At 54.7% G+C, this 23,056-nt stretch overlaps 1 protein-coding gene across 10 annotated transcripts in view; it reads left to right on the forward strand.

Annotated features, from left to right (window-relative positions):
- Positions 1-23,056, forward strand: part of NFIC (nuclear factor I C) — a 112,209-nt gene that overhangs the window by 63,469 nt on the left and 25,684 nt on the right. For 7 of the 10 annotated variants that reach the window (XM_063599769.1, XM_034945087.4, XM_063599770.1 and 4 more), the window contains exons 3-6: positions 6,703-6,774; positions 15,043-15,117; positions 15,802-15,925; positions 16,602-16,726. In XM_063599769.1, coding sequence (XP_063455839.1) covers positions 6,703-6,774; positions 15,043-15,117; positions 15,802-15,925; positions 16,602-16,726 — 396 coding nt within the window. The remainder of the gene's footprint in view (positions 1-6,702; positions 6,775-15,042; positions 15,118-15,801; positions 15,926-16,601; positions 16,727-23,056) is intronic. The other 3 variants (XM_063599773.1, XM_063599768.1, XM_063599772.1) reach the window with 1 other exon arrangement.

Raw genomic sequence — 23,056 nt, forward strand, 5'->3', positions numbered from 1 at the left:
TAATTTTATTTCAGTGTAGCTAACTTAAATGTAAAAAGTCATATGTGGCTCTGACCCTTGTACTGATGGCTGTAGAACATGAGGAGTTTCCAGGAGCCAAATGATGGAAGAATGGTCAGCAGGTGGTTGAGAACTATTCCCAGGTTTCAGAGATGATTTAAAATGAGACGGCTGGCTGGGTGCGGTGGCTCACACCTGTAATCCCAGCACTTTGGGAGGCCGAGGCAGGAGGATCACTTGAGGTCAGGAATTCAAGACTGGCCTGGCTAACATGGCAAAATCCTGTCTCTACTAAAAATGCAAAAATTAGCCAGGTGTGGTGGCAGGAGCCTGTAGTCCCAGCTACTGAGGAGGCTGAGGCAGAAGATTTGGTTGAAACCAAGAGACGGAAGTTGCAGTGAGCCGAGATTGTGCCACTGCACTCCAGCCTGGGCAACACGGCAAGATTCCATCTAAATAAATAAATACATAAATACATAAGATGAGGCAGCCAAATAAAAAGGAAGGAGATTCTGACCAGGCTACTCACACGGGTGAACCTTAAGGACATTAAGCTCAATTGAGAAAAGCCGGACACAGAAGGACAAATACTGCGAGTCCACTCCTAGGAGGTCCCTAGAGTCGTCAGATTCATAGAGACAGAAAGTAGGTTGGCGGGGTCGGGGGTGTCGGAGGCTGGGGAGGGGACGGAGAGTGAGTGTTTCATGGGGACAGAGTTTCAGTTTGGGAAGAGTAGAAAGTTCTGGAGAGGATGGTGGCGATGGCTGCATGGCCATTGGAATGTATTTAATGTCACTAAAGCTGTGCATGGAAAGTTGGTTCAAATGGTAAATATTATGCGTATTTTACCACAATAAGAAATTAAATTAAAAATTAAAATGAGATGGCATAGATTTATAGCATATTATTTTTAAAACTAAACTAATTTTGGCCAGGCATGGTGGTGCTCACCCATGGTTCCAATTACTCGACAGGCTGAGGTGGGGGGATTGCTGGAGCCCAGGAGGTCCAGGCTGCAGTGAGCCATGATTGTGCCACTGCACTGCAGCCTGGGTGACAGAGCAAGACCCTGTCTCAAAAACAAAATTAGGCCGAGCACGGTGGCTCACACCTGTAATCCCAGCACTTTGGGAGGCTGAGGCACGCGGATCACTTGAGGTCAGAAGTTTGAGACCAGCCTGGCCAACTTGGTGAAACCACATCTCTACTAAAAATACAAAAATTAGCTGGGCTAATTAAAATTAGATTAGAAAATTAGATTACAGGTGGCACACACCTGTAATCTCAGCTACTTAGGAGGCTCAGGCAGGAGAATGGCTTGAACCCGGGAGGCAGAGGCTGCAGCAAGCTGAGATCGCACCATTGCACTCCAGCCTGGGCGACAGAGCGAGATTCCGTTCCAAAAAAAAAAATTTAATTTAATTAAAAAACACATAAATTCCTAGGACTATAGGAAAAGAAGAAAACTTCCTTAACCCAAGAAAGGGAGCTACAAAACCCCACAGCTAACCCCGTACTTAGTGGTGAGAGGCTGGATGTTTTCTCCTGAGATCAGGAACAAGACAAGGACACCACTTTCCCCATTTCTATTGAACATTGTACTGGAAGTTCTGCCAGACCAATAAGGCAAGAAAAGAGACTGGACGTGGTAGCTCACACCTGTAATCCCAGCACTTTGAGAGACCAAAGAGAGTGGATCGCTTGAGCCCAGGATTTCCAGACCAGCTAGGGCATCATCGCGAAAACCCGTATCTACAAATAATACAAAAATTAGCCAGATGTGGTGGCGTGTACCTGGGGCCCCAGCTACTTGGGAAGCTCAGACAGGAGGATGGCTTGAGCTCAGGAGTTCAAGACTGCAGTGAGCCGTGATTGTGCCACCTTACTCCAGCCCAGGTGACAGAGCAAGATCCTGTCTCAAAAACGAAGAAGAAAAAGAGATCAGCCTGGCTAACATGGTGAAACCCCATCTCTACTAAAAATACAACAAAAATTAGCTAGGCGTGTGGGCGTGGTGGCGCGTGCCTGTAATCCCAGCTACTTGGGAGGCTGGGAATTGCTTGAGCCCGGGAGGCGGAGATTGCAATGAGCTGGATCGTGCCACCACACTCCAGTCCTGGCAACAAGAGAACAAGAGCGAGATTCCATCTCAAAAAAAAATAAAATAAAAAATAAAAAAATAAAAAAAAAAGATACAAAATAACACCATCAAAGACAGTACCAATAGCGATATTAATCAAATAGCAATAGTAGTGAAGCTGCCCTCTGCCTGGTGAAGCGCTCACTATGGCAGCCATGGTTCTGGGAGTTTTATTAATAATTCATTCATCACCTTTTTTTTTTGAGATGGAGTCTCACTCTGTCGCCCAGACTAGAGTGCAATTGGCCTGATCTGGGCTCACTGCAAAATCCGCCTCCCGAGTTCAAGAGATTCTCCTGCCTCAGCCTCCCGAGTAGCTGGGATTACAGGTGCCCACCACCACGCCCAGCTAATTTTTGTATTTTTAGTGGAGACGGGGTTTCACCATGTTGGGCAGAATGGTCTTGAACTCCTGACCTTAAGTAATCTACCCGCGTTGGCCTCCCATAGTGCTGGGAATACAGGCGTGAGCCACCGCACCCAGCCAATGTTTCATTCATTACCATCTTGTCCCTCATAAACAGCTTCCAAGAGGGGGGTGCTATAGTTGTGTCCATTTCACAGATGCGAAGAGTGAGGCGCGGATGCATCCGAGGCCCCGCTCCCTGGCTGCCCGATTCGCAAGCTCATGCTGGGAGCCACCGTGGGGCCTGACACTTACTAGGTGCCCAAGAAACATTCTCCCTTCCCAGGGAAACACCCGGATGCCAGCTGGGCACTGCGGCCTGCTGAGACGCCAGCTGGGCACTGCAGCCTGCTGAGTCTGTGTGGGCTCTGGTTCCGGAAGAGGGTCCTGTGCCCACGGCCTGGAGCCCGGACGGCCGGCTGCCCAGGCTGGGTCCTTCCCAACGTCATGGCCACCAGTGCCCAGCCTTGAGACAGTCCAAAGGGAACTGGCCAGCTCCGAGGGGCCGCTGGCTGCCCCAGCCTGGGATCGACTGCAGGGCTTGGGGCCGAGCTGGGCACACTCCCTTCGGCTGCTGTCCGGCCCAGATGGCCACGGCTGGGGCAGCCTAGCTGGAGGAAGGGCTTCTCTTGTCTGCTCCTCTGTTTCCTGACGAGGAAACTGAGGCACCGGGCCCTGCTCCTGTGCTGTTCATGGCATCCTTGGTCTTGGCAATCAGTGGGTGCTGGACACACGGTGTGTGCACAGCCATTAGCACAGCGCCAAGCTAACTCCAGAGGCTCCGTGCGCTAGGAAATATCATTGCTTTGATCATTCCCACAGCATCCCTGAGAGTGGTCTCCATTTATTTTTTTAAAACAAGGTCTTGCTCTGTCACTCAGGCTGCAGTGCAGTGGCATGATCACAGCTCACTGCACCCTTGACCTCCCAGGCTCAAGTGATCCTCCTGAGTAGCTGGGACTACAGGTGCCTGCTACGATGCCCGGCTAATTTTTTTTTCTTTTTTGTTGAGATGGAGTTTTGCTCTTGTTGCCCAGGCTGGAGTGCAATAATGGCGCGATCTTGGCACCTCCGCCTCCGGGGTTCGAGCGATTCTCCTGCCTCAGCCTCCCGAGTAGCTGGGATTACAGGCATGCACCACCATGCCCGGCTAATTTTGTATTTTTGGTAGAGACGGGGTTTCACCATGTTGATCAGGCTGGTCTCGAACTCCTGAGCTCAAAGTGATCTGCCCGCCTCGGCCTCCCAAAGTGCTGGGATTACAGGAGTGAGCCACTGCACCTGGACTGTTTTTTTGTATTTTTTGTAAAAACGGGGTCTCACTATGTTGCCCTGGCTGGTCTCAAACTCCTGGCCTCAAGCGATCCTCCCGCTTCGGCCTCCCAAAGTGCTGAGATTACAGGCGTGAGCCACTGTGCCACTGCCCCTGGCTTAATCATCATCTCATTTTGCGGATGAAGAAACTCAGGCCTTGAAAGGAAAGTGAGGCCGGGCGCGGTGGCTCACGCCTGTAATCCCAGCACTTTGGGAGGCCGAGGCGGGCGGATCACCAGGTCAGGAGATCGAGACCATCCTGGCTAACACGGTGAAACCCCGTCTCTATTAAAAATTCAAAAAATTAGCCGGGCGTGGTGGCGGGCGCCTGTAGTCCCAGCTACTCAGGAGACTGAGGCAGGAGAATGGCGTGAACCCGGGAGGCAGAGGTTGCAGTGAGCCGAGATCATGCCACTGCACTCCAGCCTGGGCGACAGAGCGAGACTACGTCTCAAAAAAAAAAGGAAAGTGACCTTCTCAGGAGCACAAAGACCCGGGGGGTCTTGGAGACAGTACTTGGCTCAGGTGTCTGATCCCAGCACAAAACTGTGGATAAAATAACCCTGGTGAAAAAGGCCATCACAGGGCCTGGGAGGGAGAACATTGCTCGTGGTTCTGACCTGCAGCTTTCCTTGTTTATGAAGTGGATACAGCCAGGCATGGTGGCTCACACTTGTCATCCCAGCACTTTGGGAGGCCGAGGCGGGCAGATCACTTGAGGTCAGGAGTTCAAGACCAGCCTGACCAACATGGTGAAACTCCATCTCTACTAAAAATACAAAAATTAGCCAGGCGTGGTGGCACGCACCTGTAATCTCAGCTACTCTGGAGGCTGAAGCGGGAGAATCACTTGAACCCGAGAGGTGGAGGTTACAGCAAGCCGCGATCGCACCACTGCATTCCAGCCTGGGAGACAGAGTGAGACCCTGTCTCAAAAAAATAAAAATAAATAAATAAAATAGAAGAAAGTAATAACGGGGCGGACTCTCTCGTGATTGAGGTCTCCAGATGCCCTCAAGTGCTTCAGGAGTATCCTCTCCTCACTGCCTCCCAGCTCTGCTAAGGCCTGGGCAGTGTTTGTGCCCACGTGGAAGATGAGAAACAGGCTCAGGACAGTTAGGCGACTTGCCTGAGGTCACACAGCGATTGCGTCCTGGCCTTGGGGTCTGGTGGGTGGGCAGGAGGGGCGTGATTCTCTTCCTGCGGCTTTCGACGTTGGTTCCTGCCACCTTCGTCTTTGACCTGGGTGATCCATGGGTGGGGCTGGGGAGGGGGGTCTGCCTGGCTGGGCTTGTCCACCTGCCCCGCAGCTTCAGCCCTCCGTGGAGGGGTCAGGGCTCCAGAGGGGGCGGATGTGACTCGTCCTGCATCCAGGCTGCCAGAGCCGATAACGCTGAGCTCAGCGTCTGTCTGCCTGCGCGTCTGCCAAGGAACCTAATTATTTTTAGATAAGATGGAGGGGCGGGCGCCGGGGCAGAGGGAGCACCCAAGCCGGGCAGGCAGTGGGGTCGTCGCCATCAGAGAGACCACCCCTCAGCCTCCTCTCTCTGGGGTCCCTGAATGGCAACCCAGGACTAACAGCCGGGTCCCTGGGACTACAGGGGCAGAGGCTGAGGCTAAGGGACGTGACGTCTCCAGGACTCACCTCTCTGGTCCTCAGTTTCCCCATCTGTAAAACGGACATAGTGATAGACCTCCTGCATAGGGCTATGGCGGGGCTGAATGACTGAACCTCATTTTATTTTATTTATTTTGTTTTATTTATTTTATTTTATTTATTTTGAGACGGAGCCTTGCTCTTGTCGCCCAGACTGGAGTGCGAGGCATGATCTCCGCTTGCTGCAACGTCTGCCTCCCGGGTTCAAGCGATTCTCCTGACTCGGCCTCCTGAGTAGCTGGGATTCCAGGAGCGTGCCACCATGCCCGGCTAATTTTTATATTTTTAATAGAGATGGGGTTTTGCCATGTTAGCCAGGCTGGTCTTCAACTCCTGACCTCAAGTGATTTTCCTGCCTTGGCCTCCCAAAGTGCTGGGATTACAGGTGTGAGCCACCGTGCCTGGCCGTTTTGTTTTATTTTTTTGTTGTTGCTTAATTTCATTTTCTGAGATGGGGACTTGCTGTGTTGCTCAGGCTGGCCTCCAACTCCAGTCGCCCAGACTGGACTGCAGTGGTGCAATCCTGGCTCACTGCAACCTCCGCCTCCGAGGCCAAAGCGATTCTCCTGTCTCAGTCTCCCAAGTAGCTGGGATTACAGGTGCGCACCACCACACCTGGCTAGTTTTTGTACTTTTAGTAGAGATGGGGTTTCACCATGTTGGCCAGGCTGGTCTCAAACTCCTGACCCTGACCTCAGGCGATCTGCCTCCCTTGGCCTCCCAAAGTGCTAGGATTACAGGCGTGAGCCACCGTGCCCGGCCTGAACTTCATTTTACAGATGAAGCTCAGAGAAGGCAAGCGACTTGCTCAGGGTCGCACAGCAAGAAAGCGGCACAGCTGGGATTTGAACATCAGTCTGTTAAGATTCCAGATGTCTAAGTTCTTACCCACGACTGAGCCGCCCCTGCAGAAGCGGAGGGCTTACCCAACATATGGGTACACTGGCGCTCACAGGGCCTAGCTGGTGTCTGCAGGGTGCCTGGCCAGATGTCTGTGACCCTCTAGGGCAGCAGCCAAGGGAAGGGCCCAAAGAGAGACCCCAGGGCCTGGGTGTGTTTCGGGGCCACTGTCTGTCTCCACAGCACTGGCCCAGCCCAGGACTGGGGCCACCAGCATCGACACTTCATCTGCTCCTGGGGTGGGGTCTCTGTGACGTCACCAGTGTTTCTTCCCTCTCTTTGCAGACGCAGAGCAAAGCGGCAGTCCCCGGACAGGGATGGGCTCTGACCAGGAGGACAGCAAGCCCATCACGCTGGGTGAGCCTGGGGGCAGTGTGGCGGTGAAGGGCGGAGGGCACAGCCCTGTCCTCGTCTTTTATTTGGGAATCATTTGCTTGGCACCACTCGTTTTACAGATGAGCAGACTGAGGCTCGGAGAGGTTAAGGGGCCTGTCCAGGGGCTACCAGGGAGCTGGGTTGGAACCCACGACTCTGAGCTCCCAGCTTCTGGGCTCTGAGGTGCTCACCCCATGGGAGACCCCGGAGGGTTCTACAGTCCCATGGGACGTTTGAGGGTTTTTGTTTGTTTTGTTTTGTTTTCATTCATTTATTTATTTTGAGATGGAGTCTCGCTCTGTCACCCAGGCTGGAGTGCAGTGGCACAATCTCAGCTCACTGCAAGCTCCGCTTCCCGGGTTCAAGTGATTCTCCTGCCTCAGTCTCCCAAGTAGCTGGGATTACAGGTGCCTGCCACCACACCCGGCTAATTTTTGTATTTTTAGTAGAGACGGGGTTTCACCATGTTGGCCAGGTCGGTCTTGAACTCCTGACCTCAGGTGATCCACCTACCTCAGCCTCCCAAAGTGCTGGGATTACAGGCATGAGCCACCGTGCCTGGCCTGTTTGTTTGTCTTAGAAACGGTCTCACGCTGCTGCCCAGGCTGGAGTGCAGTGACACCATCCTAGCTCACTGCAGCCTGGACCAGCTGGGCTCAAGCGATCCTCCTGCCTTAGCCTCGCAAGTAGCTGGGACTACAGGTGTGCACCACCGTGCCTGGCTTTTTTTTTTTTTTTTTTTTTTTTTTTTGAGATGGAGTATCACTCTGTCGCCCAGGCTAGAGTGCAGTGGCGCAATCTCGGCTCACTGCATCCTCCATCTCCTGGGTTCAAGCAACTCTCCTGCCTCAGCCTCCTGAGTAGCTGGGATTACAGGTGTGTGCCACCACAGCTGGCTAATTTTTGTATTTTTAGTAGAGATGGGGTTTCACCATGTTGGCCAGGCTGGTCTCAAACTCCTGACCTCGTGATCCACCCACCTCGGCCTCCCAAAGTACTGGGATTACAGGCATGAGCCACCGTGCCTGGCTTTTTAAAATTTTTTTTAAATGTTTTTGTAGAGACAGAGTCTCACTATGTTGCTCAGACTGGTCTCAAACTCCTGAGCTCAAGTGATCCTCCTGTCTTGGCTTCCCAAAGCGCTGGGATCATAGGTGTGAGCCACCACACCCAGCCCTCATGGGGTGTCTAATAGATGGGTAGGACAGTGTAATTCTATGTTGTAGGGATAGGAAGTGGGAAAATTTACCTCACTTAGACCAGAGCAGTCACTTCCATCCTAGCCCCCAGCTCCTGCCCTTGGCCCCCACCATTTGTCCCTCTCACTATGGCCAGAGGACGCCTGTGAGCCCCCAAGTCAGGGCCCGTCCCTCCTCTGCGCACAGCCATCCACGGCTCCCACCTCTCTTGGGGTAAAAGCCCAGGTCCTCCCTGTGGCCCACAAGGCCCTGCACAACCTGTCCCATCCCTGCCCTGTCCTCCCCTCCTCCCTCTCTCCCCGTCGTCCACTCCCAGCCACACAGACCTCCTCGCCATTCCTCCAGTGCACCAGACCCAGTCCTGCCTCAGGGCCGCTGCACATTCTGTTACCTCTGTCTAAACAGCCAACTAACTGCTCGCTTGTTCTCTCCAGATCTCCCCTGGTCTCAGCTCAAATGCCCCCTTCTCAGAGAGGTCTACCCTAAACCCCTTCAGCATAAGCAGCCTCTGGCTACCCTCAATCTTTTTTTTTTTTTGAGACAGAGTCTGGCTCTGTGGCCCAGGCTAGAGTGCAATGGCGCAATCTTGGCTCACTGCCAGCCCCGCCTCCAAGGTTCACGCCATTCTCCTGCCTCAGCCTCCCGAGTAGCTGGGACTACAGGCGCCCACCACCACACCTGGCTACTTTTTTGTACTTTTAGTAGAGACAGGTTTCACCGTGTTAGCCAGGATGGTCTCGATCTCCTGACCCTGTGATCCACCCACCTCGGCCTCCCAAAGTGCTGGGATTACAGGCATGAGCCACCGCGCCCAGCCTGGCTACCCTCAGTCTCAGCCCTCTGTTTTCTTTCCTTCAGAGGAAGTTAGTGATTGCCTATGGATTTGCTTAGTTGTTTAGTGACTGCACGGGTGTCTGCTCATCTCCCCAGTGGAATGTCACCTCCTCCAGGGCAGAGGCTTTGTCTGTCTAGATCTCTGTTGTGCCCTCAGGGCTTAGAATGGGGCCTGATGCAGAGTGGGTGCTCAATAAATACTTGTAGAAAGAAAAGAAGGAGAGAGGGAGGGATGAAGCAGAGAGAAGAAGACAAGAGAGGATATATGGGGAGAGGAAGGAGGAGAGATGAAAAAGAAGGAAGGGGCCGAGTGCGGTGGCTCACGCCTGTAATCCCAGCACTTTGGGAGGCCAAGGCAGGTGGATCACCTGAGGTCAGGAGTTCAAGACCAGCCTGACCAACATGGTGAAACCCTGTCTCTACTAAAAATACAAAAATTAGTCGGGCATGTTGGCACACACCTATAATCCCAGCTAGTCGGGAGGCTGAGGCAGGAGAATCGCTTGAACCCAGGAGGCAGAGGTTGTGGTGAGCCGAGATTGTGCACCCTGGGCGACACAGTGAGACTCTGTCAAAAAAAAAGAAGAAGAAAGAAGGAAAGAAAGAAAGAAAAGAAAGAGAGAGAGAAAAAGAAGGGCCGGGTGCGGGGGCTTACGCCTGTAATCCCAGCACTTTGGGAGGCTGAGGTGGGTGGATCACCTGAGGTCAGGAGTTTGAGACTTGCCTGATCAACATGGAGAAACCCTGTCTCTACTGAATATACAAAAATTAGCCAGGCGTGGAGGCACATGCCTCTAATCCCAGCTACCCGAGAGGCTGAGGCAGGAGAATTGCTTGAACCCGGGAGACAGAGGTTGCAGTGAGCTGAGATCGCGCCATTGCACTCTAGCCTGGGCAACAAGAGTAAAAACTCCGTCTCAAAAAAAAAAAAAAGAAAAGAAAAAGAAGGAAGGGGCCAGGGCGCAGTGGCTTACACCTGTAATCCCAGTACTTTGGGAGGCCGAGTCAGGTGGATGACCTGAGGTCAGGAGTTCAAGACCAGCCTGGCCAACATGGCGAAACCCCATCTGTACTAGGAGGACACGGGAGGCTGACGCAGGAGAATTGCTTGAACCCAGGAGGCGGAGGTTGCAGTGAGCCGAGATCACGCCACTGCACTCCAGCCTGGGGGATAGAGTGAGACTGTCTCAAAAAAAAAAAAGGAAAGGAAAAGAAGGAAGGAAGAGAAAGCGAGTGGGTGAGGCGTCCTTCTTGGAAGGACAGGAACAGGCATGCACAGGGAGCCTGGAAGGTTCTCGGAGGTTCACAGGCCTGAGGCCACTCCTCACTGGCCCCCGGTGACTCCTCCGTCTGTGACCCGGGTCCTCCTCGGCCTCCTGTGATCCCCAGACGCCTCTCTCCAAGCCAGATGTTGGAGGGAGGTGGGGGCAGCGGCGCTTGGCCTGGTCCCCTGGGGAGCTTGGGCGTCTGGTAGAGGAAATCACGTCCTCCCAGCTCGCCAGGGAGTCCCCCAGAGATGGAGCTGAGCAGGCGCTGCACAAACAGGAAACCCCGGTGGGGGGAGGCGGAGGGGGCGTGCTGACACCAGCTGGCCAGCTGGGTCAGCAGGAAATGGCTCTGGCCACTTCTCCTGGACGCTCGGGGGCCACCGCTCTGTCCTCTTCAGAATGCGTGGCCCTGAACCTCCCAGCGCGAGGCAGGGTTGGTTCACTGCGTTCACTCAGCAAATGACTGTAACAGGGGGCCGGGTGCGGTGGCTCACGCCTGCAATCCCAGCACTTTGGGAGGCTGAAGCGGGAGGATCGCTTGAGCCCAGGAGTTCAAGACCAGCCTGGGTAATATAGCAAGACCCTATCTCTACCCAAAAAAAAAAAAAAATATATATATATATATATACATACACACACACACACACACACACACACATTAGCCAAGCATGGAGGTGCATGCCTGTAATCCCAGCTACTTGGAAGGCTGAGGTGGGAGGATCGCTTGAGCCCAGGAGTTTGAGACCAGCCTGGGTAACATAGCAAGACCCTATCTCTACAAAAAGTAATAATAATAATACAAAAATTAGCCAAGGGTGGTGATGCCTGCCTGTAGTCCCAGCTACTTGGGAGGCTGAGGCAGGAGCATCACTTCAGCCCAGGAGTTCGAGGCTGCAGTGAGCTATGATTGCACCGCTGCACTCGAGCCTGGGCAACAGAGCAAAACTCTGTCTCTAAAAAAGAAAGATTGTAACAGGGGGACTGGCGGGGGTTTGGGTCTGCAGAACTGGACACAGCCCTGAGCTCCCTGCAGCCCGTGCTGCCCCCTGGGGGCCGGGAGAGGAACTGCTCCCACCGCCACCCAAAAGCCAAGAGCCTGTCCCACCTCCAAACCGACCAGGCTCTCTGGCTCTTTCCACTCCAACCCTGCTGGCCTGCAACTTGCCAAGTGCATTTCTACCCGGAGGCCTTTGCACGGGCTGTTCCCAGTGCCGGGAACATCGTGGCCCTCAGGGAGGTGATGAAACATCATCCCCATCGGAGAAGCCAACAGTCACGGGGCGGTTGCCAGGCGCTGTTCTCGGAGCTTTGCAGATTTTAACAAGTTCCTTCCTCTTATCCAGTCTCATCTTGAGGTCTGTAAAATGCCACCATCTCGGTCAGGCTTTCTCTGAGCCCTGGGTGTAAAATAGCCTCTCTTCCCACCCTAGCTAGTTCCCCACCAGCCGCCTGCCTTACCACAGGCTGATGGACCTCGCATTTGACTTAATGAGCTTTTAATTTGTAGTAAAATGTGCATGATGTACAATGTATCATTTTAGCCATTTTTAAGTGTCCAAGTCAAAGTGCACTAAGTACATTCACCTCTATCTAATTCCAGAACCTTTTTTTTTTTTTTTTTTTTTTTACCCCCAGGCTGGAGTGCAGTGGCGCAATCTCGGCTCACTGCAACCTCCACCTTCCTGGTTCAAGCAATTCTCATGGCTCAGCCTCCCAAGTAGCTGGGATCATAGGCACACGCCACCACACCCGGCTCATTTTTTGTATTTTCAGTAGAGATGGAGTTTCATCATGTTGGCCAGGCTGGTCTCGAACTCTTGACCTTAAGTGATTCTCTTGCCTCAGCCTTCCAAAGTGCTGGGATTACAGATGTGAGCCGCCGAGCCTGGCCTAATTCCAGAACATTTCATCCCCCCTAAAAGAAACCCCATCCCCATCAGCCGCCACTCCCTGTCTCCTCTCCCAGCCCTGGTGCCCACGCATCCCCTTCCTGTCTCTGTGGCTTGGCCTGTCCTGGACATTTCAGAGAAATGGCTCACGCCTGTAATCCCAGCACTTTGGGAGGCCAAGGTGGGTGGATCATGAGGTCAGGAGTTCGAGACCCGCCGGACCAAGATGGTGAAACCCCGTCTCTATTAAAAATCCAAAATTTAGACAGGCACTGTGGCAGGTACCTGTAATCCCAGCTACTTGGGAGGCTGAGACAGGAGAATCGCTTGAACCTGGGAGGCATAGGTTGCAGTGAGCCAAGATTGCGCCACTGCACTCCAGCCTGGGCGACAGAGTGAGACTCCGTCTCAAAAAAGAAAAGAAAAGAAAAGAAAAGAAAGACAGAGAGAGAGAGAGAGAGAGAGAGAGAGAGAGAGAGAGAAAGAAAGAAAGAAAGAAAGAAAGAAAGAAAGAAAGAAAGAAAGAAAGAAAGAAAGGGCATCACACACTGTGTGGCCTTTTGTCTCTGGCGTCCCTCACTGAGTGATGTCCTCAAGGTGCATCCATGTTGTAGCCTGTCAGAGCCTCGTTCTTTTATTTTTATTTATTTACTGGTTTTGAGATGAAGTCTCACTCTGATGCCCAGGCTGGAGTGCAATGTCGCGATCTCGGTCTGTAGCTGGGACTACAGGTGCCCGCCACCATGCCCGGCTAATTTTTGTATTTTTAGTAGAGATGGGGTTTCACCATGTTGGCCAGGCTGGTCTTGAACCCCTGAGCTCAGGTGATCCACCCGCCTCAGCCTCCCAAAGTGCTGGGATTACAGGTGTGAGCTACCACTACTGCGCCCAGCCCAAGGCCTCATTCTTTTTCTTTTCCTTCTTCTTTTTTTTTGAGACAGGGTCTTGCTCTGTCCCCGAGGCTGGAGTGCAGTGGTGCAATCATAGCTCACTGCAGCCTCAACCTCCAGGGCTCGAGCGATCCTCCCGCCTCGGCCTCCCAAGTAGCTGGGACTACAGGTGTGCACCACCACGCCCAGCTAATTTTTGTACTTTTTGTAAGGATGGGGTTTCGCCATGTTGCCCAGGCCCGTCTCAAACTCTGGGGCTCAAGTGATCCACCTGCCTCAGCTTCCCAAAGTGCTGGGACTACAGGCACAAGCCACCATACCCAGCTAATTTTCGTATTTTTTGTAGACACAGGGTTTCGCCATGTTGCCCGGGCTGATCTCAAACTCCTGAGCTCACGAGATCCACCCACCTCAGCTTCCCAAAGTGCCGGGATTACAGGCATGAGCCACCACGCCCTGCATCCTTTTCACGGCTGAGTCCTATTCCAGTGTGTGGCTAGACCACGCTGTGTTTATCTCTTCATCTTTTGAAGGGACATTTGGGTGGCTTTCCAGTTTGAGCTGTGGTGAACAGTGCTGCTAGGAACACTCGTGGACTTTTGCTGACCTATTAATCTTGGCTGCTGTCTGTCGCTCACACTGGACTTTGAGTCTCACGGGGGCAACTGCTTCAGTCTGTATCATCTCCTGCTGTGCCGGGGCCCAGCTCAGAATCAGACACTGTGGATGCTTAGTAAACGCCTGTTGAGTCCATGAATCCCTCCTACAAAGGCGTCCGAGGGCAGGACAGGGCTGTCCCCAAGCTGTCTGAGGTTGGCCAAGGCTCCCGACCTCTCGGGGACAACTTCGATTTCCAAATCTGTGAAATGGGTCCAAACCACTCCAGTCGAGAGGACAGTCTCCCTTCCTTTGATATTAGGTAGGAGCAATGCTGGGGACACTGGGGGATTTAACTGCGGCTTGTGGGCCCCCCATTCAACCCCCCATTTTAACTGACCCATTGCTGGGTGCCAAGCTCTGGTCTAGGCACGAAGGACACTGCAGGGTCGGGGCAGACAGACATCCCTGCCCACACGGACCTCCTAGTCTGAAGGGGAGAAGAACAAGAAGCCAGAGTATCTCGAAGGGTGACAGTGTGCAAAGCAAGCCAGCTGCCCCTCCCAGGCAGTTGGATACAGATCTCACGACAATCCCGATGATGGGATTGATGGTTTCACTTTTGCATTAGGGAAACTTGGAGGCTGAGAGAGGGAAAGTGACCTGCCCCAGATCACACACCGAGGCAGGTGATGGAGCCGATGTGAGCCGAGGCCTCCGCTTTCCGCTCTTTTTTTTTTTTTTGAGACGGAGTCTTGCTCTGTTGCCCAGGCTGGATGGAGTGCAGTGGCGCAATCTCGGCTCACTGCAAGCTCCACCTCTCGGGTTCACACCATTCTCCTGCCTCAGCCTCCCAGGTAGCTGGGACTACAGGTGCCCGCCACCACACCGGGCTAATTTTGGTATTTTCAGTAGAGACAGGGTTTCACTGTGTTAGCCAGGATGGTCTCAATCTCCTGACCTGTGATCCTCCTGCCTCAGCCTCCCAAAGTGCTGGTATTACAGACGTGAGCCACCACACCCGGCTCCACTCGTTTTTTAAGAGAGGGTGTCGCTGTTTCCCAGGCTGGAGTGCAGTGGCACAACAATGGTTCATTGCGGCCTCCACCTCCCAGGCTCAAGTGATCCTCCAGCCTCAGCCTCCTGAGTAGCTGGGACTACAGGCACAGACCACAACACCTGGCTAATTTTAACACTTTTTATAGAGATGGGGTCTCACTGTGTTCCCCAGGCTGGTCTTGAAGTCCTGAGCTCAAGCAATCCTCCTGCCTCGGCCTCCCACAGTGCTGGGATTACAGGCATGAGCCACTGTGCCCGGCCTGCTTTTCACTTGAATGCAGCATTCCACAGCATGGGGGAACCCGGATGAAGGCTGTGTAAAGGCCCACACTGGACAAGGACCCCCCACGGGGCCTTCCCCATCAGACTGGAGCTGTCATTCCCCCACAGCATGGGATGGACAGGGGGAACGCCCAGGCTCGGGCCAGCCCCCAGGAGTCCAGGCAGCCCTGGAGTGTGGGGAAGGGAAACAGGCCCAGCTCAGCCTACTGACCCCGCTGTCTTCCTGTTCCAGACACGACCGACTTCCAGGAGAGCTTTGTCACCTCCGGCGTGTTCAGCGTCACTGAGCTCATCCAAGTGTCCCGGAGTGAGTGTTCCCGTCAGCCCCGAGCTGGGTCTTGGAGAGGGGAGGGGGCCGCAGGGAGGAAAGAGCCCACCCCCCTCACCCTACTCCTTGTCCTTTCCAGACAACCCCCTGTGTCACTAAGCCAAGATTCCTAGAAAGGGAGGTGGCCAGGCCCTTCCCAGAGCGCAAGGTCACGGCTCCCTGCCACCTCTCCAGGAAACAGAATCTAAATGCTGGATGGCAACTAAGGAACCTTCTGCCCCAGCATCCCTCCTCCTCCCTGGGGCCTCAACTGTCCTGTCCCAGGAGACCCCAAAGGACCCTGCTCCTCCTGTCCCCTTGCTTTCCCCACTGACCTGCTGGGGACCCAGCACATTCCATCACACACCGTCTGAATCCCACCCCGGCGAGTCCTGGGCGCTGTCCTTCTTTAGCCCTGACTGACACCTTCCCTGTCCAGATCAGCAGAGCTGGGCCTCCAGCTTTGGCTACGCCTCTGCCTCACAGTGTGCTCTTGGCCTCTCCCCATGGCCTTGGTCCTCTGATCCATAGAATAAAACTGGTTTCAGCCACCCTAGGAACCGGGCCAATATGGGAAGGGGGTCCCCCTTTGGACTGCACCCAGTGGCTTTCCCTACCTCTCTAAAGCACACCACAGCACTGGGCACTGCTTCCTGCCTCACTCTCCTTTGTCACCCTCTGCAGCACCCGTGGTGACCGGAACAGGACCCAACTTCTCCCTGGGGGAGCTGCAGGGGCACCTGGCATATGACCTGAACCCAGCCAGCACTGGCCTCAGAAGAACGCTGCCCAGCACCTCCTCCAGTGGGTAAGTACCCAGGTCCCCACCTCTGGGCATTTCACGACCCCATTCATCAACCCATCCCCTCTGGGCCGAGCTGACTCATTCCTCTCCCTGGAATACCTCTTTTCACGATTCACCTGGCCTGAGAAACTCCTACTCATCCTTCAAAATCCAGCCAGCCCCACGTGCCTCTTCCCCTAGCCCTGACAGCCCACCGTGGGCTCCCCCAGCCTCAAGTCCTGCCGGCTCAGCCAGCCCTTAGGACCCTCCCCACCCAGAAGAATGCAGACACAGGTTGTTGCTGAGATATGCTTTGTGACCTCGAGCAGGTCACATTGTGTGTGCCTCAGTTTCCCCATCCATAAAATGGGATCATACCCCTAACAGGCAGTTCTGAGGACTACAAGTGGCCAGGGGATTAGCCAGGCTGCCTGGGTTTTGGTCTCCACCATGCTAGCTTGGTGTCCGACCTCTGCTGAGTCCCTCCCTGCCTCTGGCCCGCGTGTCCCATCCAAGCAATGGACAGGTTGGAACAGGCGTTCGTAGGGAACGGGCTGAACGCCCGCGGCTCCCGCGATGTCTCGCGATACTACCTCCCTCGCCCCGCCCACTTAAGGACCGGAAGTAGCAAAGCCCGCCGTCGCGCCCCCCGCCCCGCGTCTCCCTGGTAACCACCCTCTCCCCTTCCCTCGTCCATAAGGAGCAAGCGGCACAAATCGGGCTCGATGGAGGAAGACGTGGACACGAGCCCTGGCGGCGATTACTACACTTCGCCCAGCTCGCCCACGAGTAGCAGCCGCAACTGGACGGAGGACATGGAAGGAGGTAGGACTGGTGGCGGGGGCGGAGCCCGCCTTCCGGTCTGAGTTACCGCGGCGGGAACTACGTCTTCCGGCAGCCACTGCGCGGGCGCCGCGGGGCAGGAAGCCGGCCTGGAGCCGCGGGGCCTCCTGGGAATTGTAGTCCCGAGCTGCGCTTGGCTGGAAGTACGGTCCGGGTTCGCGTTCTCGGATCTCTTTGGTTCCGCTGCGGCGAAGGAGGGCAGAGACTGTCCCCTGCCTGACTCTCCTGCCCTCCGGCCCTGAGTGCCACATCTCTGTGGGGCCCCCGAGCTGCAGGATGGACTCAGTAGTGACTCTGATCAACAGGTCGCCTCCTCCTGGGATCTGTCATAGAATCCCTCGTCTGTAGGGACCCTGTTTGTCCTCTTCCCCTCTAGAAGGTCTTGAGATGCCGGATCCCTTCTCATTGGGGTCCTTCTTGAAGTTACTTTTTTTTTTAACCAGGTTCCCATCTCCATGGGATCTTCTGGTTCTGCAGGAGACTCGTCTCCTTTCTGTAGGGTCTCCATTCCCGTGGCGTCGTTTTCTAGGAAGATTTTATCCTCTTGCTTTTCTGTCTTCAGAAGGGTCCTCTCTGGGGTGTCTTTCTTTCTTTCTTTCTTTCTTTCTTTCTTTCTTTCTTTCTTTCTTTCTTTCTTTCTTTTCTTTCTTTCTTTCTTTCTTTCTTTCTTTTTTCTTTCTTTGTTTCTTTCTTTCTTTCTTTCTTTTCAGATGGAGTTTCGCTCTTGTTGCCCAGGCTGGAGTGCAATGGCGCGATCTCCGCTCACTGCAGCCTCAGCCTCCCTGGTTCAAGCAATTCTCCTACCTCAGCCTCCCAAGTAACTGGGATTACAGGCATGCACCACCATGCCCGGCTAATTTTTTCTATTTTTAGTACAGACGGGGTTTCACCATGTTGGTCAGGCTGGTCTCGAACTCCCGACCTCAGGTGATTCGCCCGCCTCGGCCTCCCAAAGTTCTGGGATTACAGGCGTGAGCCGCCACACCCAGCCGTCACTTCTCATTAACTCTGTAATTGATGAGGCTGTCAGAATGTAAACTGCACGCTACTTAAAGTGAAAGACCACCTCTGCGATGAGCCAAAGCAACCCTGAGAGGAAAAATTGTAGCTTTAAGTCTATTTATTAGGAGAGGAGAAAGGTGGAAAATAAAGAATCTAGCTTTCAACTGAGAAAACTCAAAAAGAAAACATTTTAAGAGAGAGGAAATGTCAGAGTCTCTGGAGCTCAGTCTGACTTTTCTGCCCGGCTGCTCACTGGCAACCCCTTCCACTGGGGAAAGAGGTGGTAGCAATGGGGGAGGACAAAGAGGAAGCCCCCACCAGCTTCTGCTCTGTGATTGGGAATCGCAGAGCTAGCAGGGAATGTCAGAGGAGGTCTGTGCTCCTGCAGCTTCCACTTGATTACCTCAGGGGATGGCAAACTCACTCCCTCCTGAGGGTTTCTTTTTTTTTTTTTTTTTCTTTTTGAGACAGAGTCTTGCTCTGTCGCCCAGGCTGCAGTGCAGTGGCGCCATCTCAGCTCGCTGCAAGCTCCGCTTCCCGGGTTCATGCCATTCTCCTGCCTCAGCCTCCCGAGTAGCTGGGACTACAGGCACCCACTACCACGCCCGGCTAATTTTTTCTATTTTTAGTAGAGACGGGGTTTCACTGTGTTAGCCAGGATGGTCTCGATCTCCTGACCTCGTGATCCGCCCATCTCGGCCTCCCAAAGTGCTGGGATTACAGGCGTGAGCCACTGCACCCGGCCCCCTCCTGAGGGTTTCATCCTCAGTGTAAAGCCCTCCTGTGTGCTGGCCCTACCTGAGGCCCTGGGGACACAGAGATGATCCAACCCACTCTTGTCCCTACCTTCCAGGGGCTAACAGCCTAGTGAGGGAGATGGGTTTTTATTCAGGTGACTACAGCCCAGAGTAGGAGGCACAGAAGACAGTCAGGGGGAACAAGAGGACCCTGATAGAACTTGGAAGAAAAGGGAGGCCTTCCCCAAGGAGGAGAATCAGGCTGACAGAGCAGTGAGGAGCTCGGGCAACTGGCTTCTCCTCTTCTCCAGCTGTGTGACATTTCGCAGGTTCCTTAACCTCTCTGCCCCTCAATTTCCTCTGCTATACGATCAGGTTGCTGGCCGGGTGCAGTGGCTTACAACTGTAATCCTAGCAATGTGGCAAGATCCCATCTCTACTTAAAAAAAAAAATAATAACATCACATAGTGGCATACACCTGTAGTCCCAGCTCCTTGGGAGGCTGAGGTGGGAGGATTGCTCAAGACGGGAGGTCAAAGCTGCCCTGAGCTATGATCATGCCACTGCACTCCATCGGGGCAACAGAGAAAGACCCTGTCTCAAAAAAAAAAAAAAAAAAAAAAAAGAGGCTCACCTGTAATCCCAGCACTTTGGGAGGCCGAGGCAGGCAGATCACCTGAGGTCAGGAGTTCGAGACCAGCCTGGCCAACAGGGGGAAACCCCATCATTACTAAAAACACAAAATTAGCCGGGTGTGGTGGTGGGCACCTGTAATCCCAGCTACCCGGGAGGCTGAGGCAGGATAATCACTTGAACCCAGGAGGTGGAGGGTGCAGTGAGCCGAGATTGTGCCATTACACTCCAGCCTGGGCAACAAGAGCGAAACTCCATCTCAAAAAACTCTACCTTGATATCCCAGTGAAGAGAAAACACTGGAAGAATTTTTTTTTTTTTTTTTTTTTGTCAGAGTCTTGCTCTGTCGCCCAGGCTGGAGTGCAGTGGTGCAATCTCGGCTCACTGCAAGCTCCGCCTCCTGGGTTCATGCCATTCTCCTGCCTCAGCCTCCCGAATAGCTGGGACTACAGGCGCCCACCACCATGCCCGGCTAATTTTTTTGTATTTTTAGTAGAGACGGGGTTTCACCGTGTTAGCCAGGATGGTCTCGATCTCCTGACCTCGTGATCCGCCCGCCTCGGCCTCCCAAAGTGCTGGGATTACAGGCGTGAGCCACCGCGCCCGGCCAAACACCAGAAGAATTTTAACACCCGTGGCCCAGGGCTGGACTTTACGTAAAGCACGCACTTGGGCCGTGAGAGCCGGGTTTATTATTAATTCGCGGCTAAGCTACAACCGGGATGATTTAAGTGGATTTATCCGCAGGGAAGATGATGGGAGGGCATTCCCAGCAGGGAGAATCGTGGTTTGAGGAGTTGCACTGTGGATGTTTGGGGCCAGACCATCCTCTGGGGCGGGGCTGTCTTGGGCACTGTTGGGTGCTGTGCAGAGTTCATGGCCTCCACCCACTCCGTGTCAGGAGCACCCCCCAGTGGTGACAACCGTGAATGTCCCCAGACCTGGCCAAAGGTCTCTTGCGGGCAGAATCTCCCCTATAATATAGCCAGCGGCATATGCAAAGCACCTAAACGGAGAGGGGAGAAGGTGCGTGGCCCCTGGTCTGGGCCACTCTTTTTTTTTTTTTTTTGAGACGGAATCCCTCTCTGTCGCTCGCCCAGGCTGGGGTGCAATGCGCGATCTTGACTCACTGCAAGCTCTGCCTCCCAGGTTCAAGCGATTCTCGCGCCTCAGCCTCCCGAATAGCTAGGATTACAGGTGCCCGCCACCACGGCTGGCTAATTTTTGTATTTTTAGCGGAGGCGGGTTTTCACCATGTTGGCCAGTCTGGTCTGGAACTCCTGACCTCAGGAGTTCCACCACACCCGGCTAATTTTGTGTTTTTAGTAATGATGGGGTTTCACCCTGTTGGCCAGGCTGGTCTCGAACTCCTGACCTCAGGTGATCCGCCCGCCTCGGCCTCCCAAAGTGCTGGGATTACAGGCGTGAGCCACTGCGCCCGGCCTTTTTTGTTTTGTTTTGTTTTGTTTTGTTTTGTTTTTCCCAAATAGTGACTTGCTCTGTCGCCCAGGATGGAGTGCAGTGGTGCGATCACCGCCCACTGGGCTCATGCCATCCTCCTTCCTCAGCCTCCCAAGTAGCTGGGACTATGGGCACTTGCCAACACACCTGGCTATTTTTTGTACTTTTTGTAGAGACAGAGTTCCCTGTGTTGCCCAGGCTGGTCTTAAACTCCTGGGCTCATCCTCCTGCCTCTGCTTCCCACAGTGTTGGGATGGCAGGTGTGAGCCACCACACCCGGCTGGCTGCTTTTTCTCTATGTCCCTTCCCAACATTTTAGTCCCAGACAGCCCTGCGGAGGTGCCTGGCAGGCACCTCATTTTGCAGAGGGAAACCCTGAGGCTCAAAGAGATGACATCACCTGCTCCAGGTCACCCCAGCGGCAAGCGGGTGCACAGGGACATGGAACCACGTGGCCGTTCCCAGCGGCCCCACTCAGGGTACCTTGCTCTCTTTGTTTTATGGGGCATCTGTGATGTCCTAAGCCGGGTTATTTCCCCTCCCCGGCAACACTCTGTGAGATCAGGGCTGCCCCTGGCCCTCAGTTGACAAGTGGGGAAACTGAGGCCCAAAGGTCCCACAGCAAGGAAGGGGCAGAGCCCCGAGCTTATGCCCAGTGCTTCCTGGGCCTCTCCCCATCGCTGTGGCCTGCATCGGTAAACATTTCGCAGCCTCTGAAGTCCCAAGGGGGACGCCTCGGAACAGGCCTGGCCCCTGGGCTGGAGCGGGGTTCCTGAGGTTCCCAATGGGGCCCAGCTGTAACCTCATTGGTGGACCGAGGCAAGGGCCAGAGGGGCCCAAGGGAAGGGCCAGAGGGGCCGGGGGCACAGGAAGGGCCGGAGGGGCGGAGGGCACCGGGAGGGCCGGAGGGGCCAGGGGCACGGGGAGGGCCGGAGGGGCCGGGGGCACGGGAAGGGCTGGAGAGGCCGGGGGCACGGGGAGGGCCGGAGGGGCCGGGGCCACGGGGAGGGCCAGGCTTATTGTTGCAGCCTGCAAAGCTGTCCCAAGCCGGGTGCCTCCGCAGAGGGAAGACACAAAACAGGAACCCAGGCAGGCAGGGTCTCTCCCCAAGGTGCCCTTGGCCCCTGGCCACCACCCTGGGATGCTCCTCCTCCTCCTCGGCATCCTCCCCCCTCTTCCCCGCCCTTTCCAGCTTCCTGTCTAGACAGCCCCCAATTAGCCGCTCATTAAGGGGGTTAAGCTGATTAGAGCAGCTCTGCCTTCCTCTGGCGGGCCTCGGGGCCTTTTCTCCTGGGCAGTGCTCAGCCAGTCCCCAACCCTGAGGCTCACAGAGGCCTGGGGGGATCATGCCAGCCCCATGCCAGGCAAGACCCCCACCCCACACCTCCAGGCCCCACATTCCAGCCTCTAGGCTTTGCCCGCTTGGGGCCTGGGCCAGGCCCTTTCTCCTGGCTGCCTCCTCCCGAGGCCTCCCTGCTTACGCGGCTGCGTGGGGTGGAGGGAAGGTGCCTTCGAGCAGCCCCCACTGTGCTTTGTTTTTGCTGCTTGTGTAGCTCCCCCTTGAAGGCGACAAAGGTCCCGTCCACAGGCGGTTATTACACAGGGCGGGGCAGGCAGCCCCCATCCATTCCTCTCCTCTGCTGTCACCCCGGGCTTCCCATCCCTTTTTTTTTTTTTTTTTTTTTGAGTCAGAATCTCGCTCTGTTGCCCAGGCTGGAGTGCAGTGGCATGATCTCGGCTCACTGCAGCCTCTGCCTTCCAGATTCAAGCAGTTCTTCTGCCTCAGCCTCGCAAATAGCTGGGACTGGGACTACAGGCGCCCGCCACCATGCCCAGCTAATTTGTGTATTTTTAGTAGAGATGGAGTTTCACCATGTTGGCCAGGCTGGTCTCAAACTCCTGACCTCAAGTGATCCACCTGCCTCGGCCTCCCACAGTGCTAGGATGACAGGTGTGAGCCACCGAGCCCGGCCCGCCCATCCCTTTTTTTAACCCCAGGGTGGAGGCTAGTGCAACGTGGCCTGGGGAGGGACAGAGTTGGGTTCCACCTCCACCTCCACCCCCCCTTGGCTCTATGGCCTTAGGTGAGTGACGTCCCCCATCAGGCCTCAGCCTCCACATCTGTGAAATGGGCGCAGCTCCTGTAAGCTCTGCACAGGGCAGCTGTGAGGACCACATTAAGAGAGGAGGCTAGTGCTTTCACAGAAGGTCCTCACCCAGGGCGATGCTGCCCCACCCCCAGGGACACTGGCCGGTGTCTAGGGACATCTGTGGTTGTCACAACTGGGAGAGCTCTTGACATGGAGTGGGTCGAGGCCAGGGACGCTGCTCAGCACCCTGCAGTGCCCAGGACAGCCCCTCCCCAGGGAACGAGCCAGCCCCAATGTCTACAGTGCTGAGGCTGGGAAACCTGTATTAATTATGTAGAAAAAAATTGAGGCTGAGTGTGGTGGCTCACACCTGTAATCCCAGCACTTT

Source organism: Pan paniscus, chromosome 20 (genome assembly GCF_029289425.2).
Source record: "Pan paniscus chromosome 20, NHGRI_mPanPan1-v2.0_pri, whole genome shotgun sequence".
Classification (NCBI taxonomy): Eukaryota; Metazoa; Chordata; class Mammalia; order Primates; family Hominidae; genus Pan; species Pan paniscus.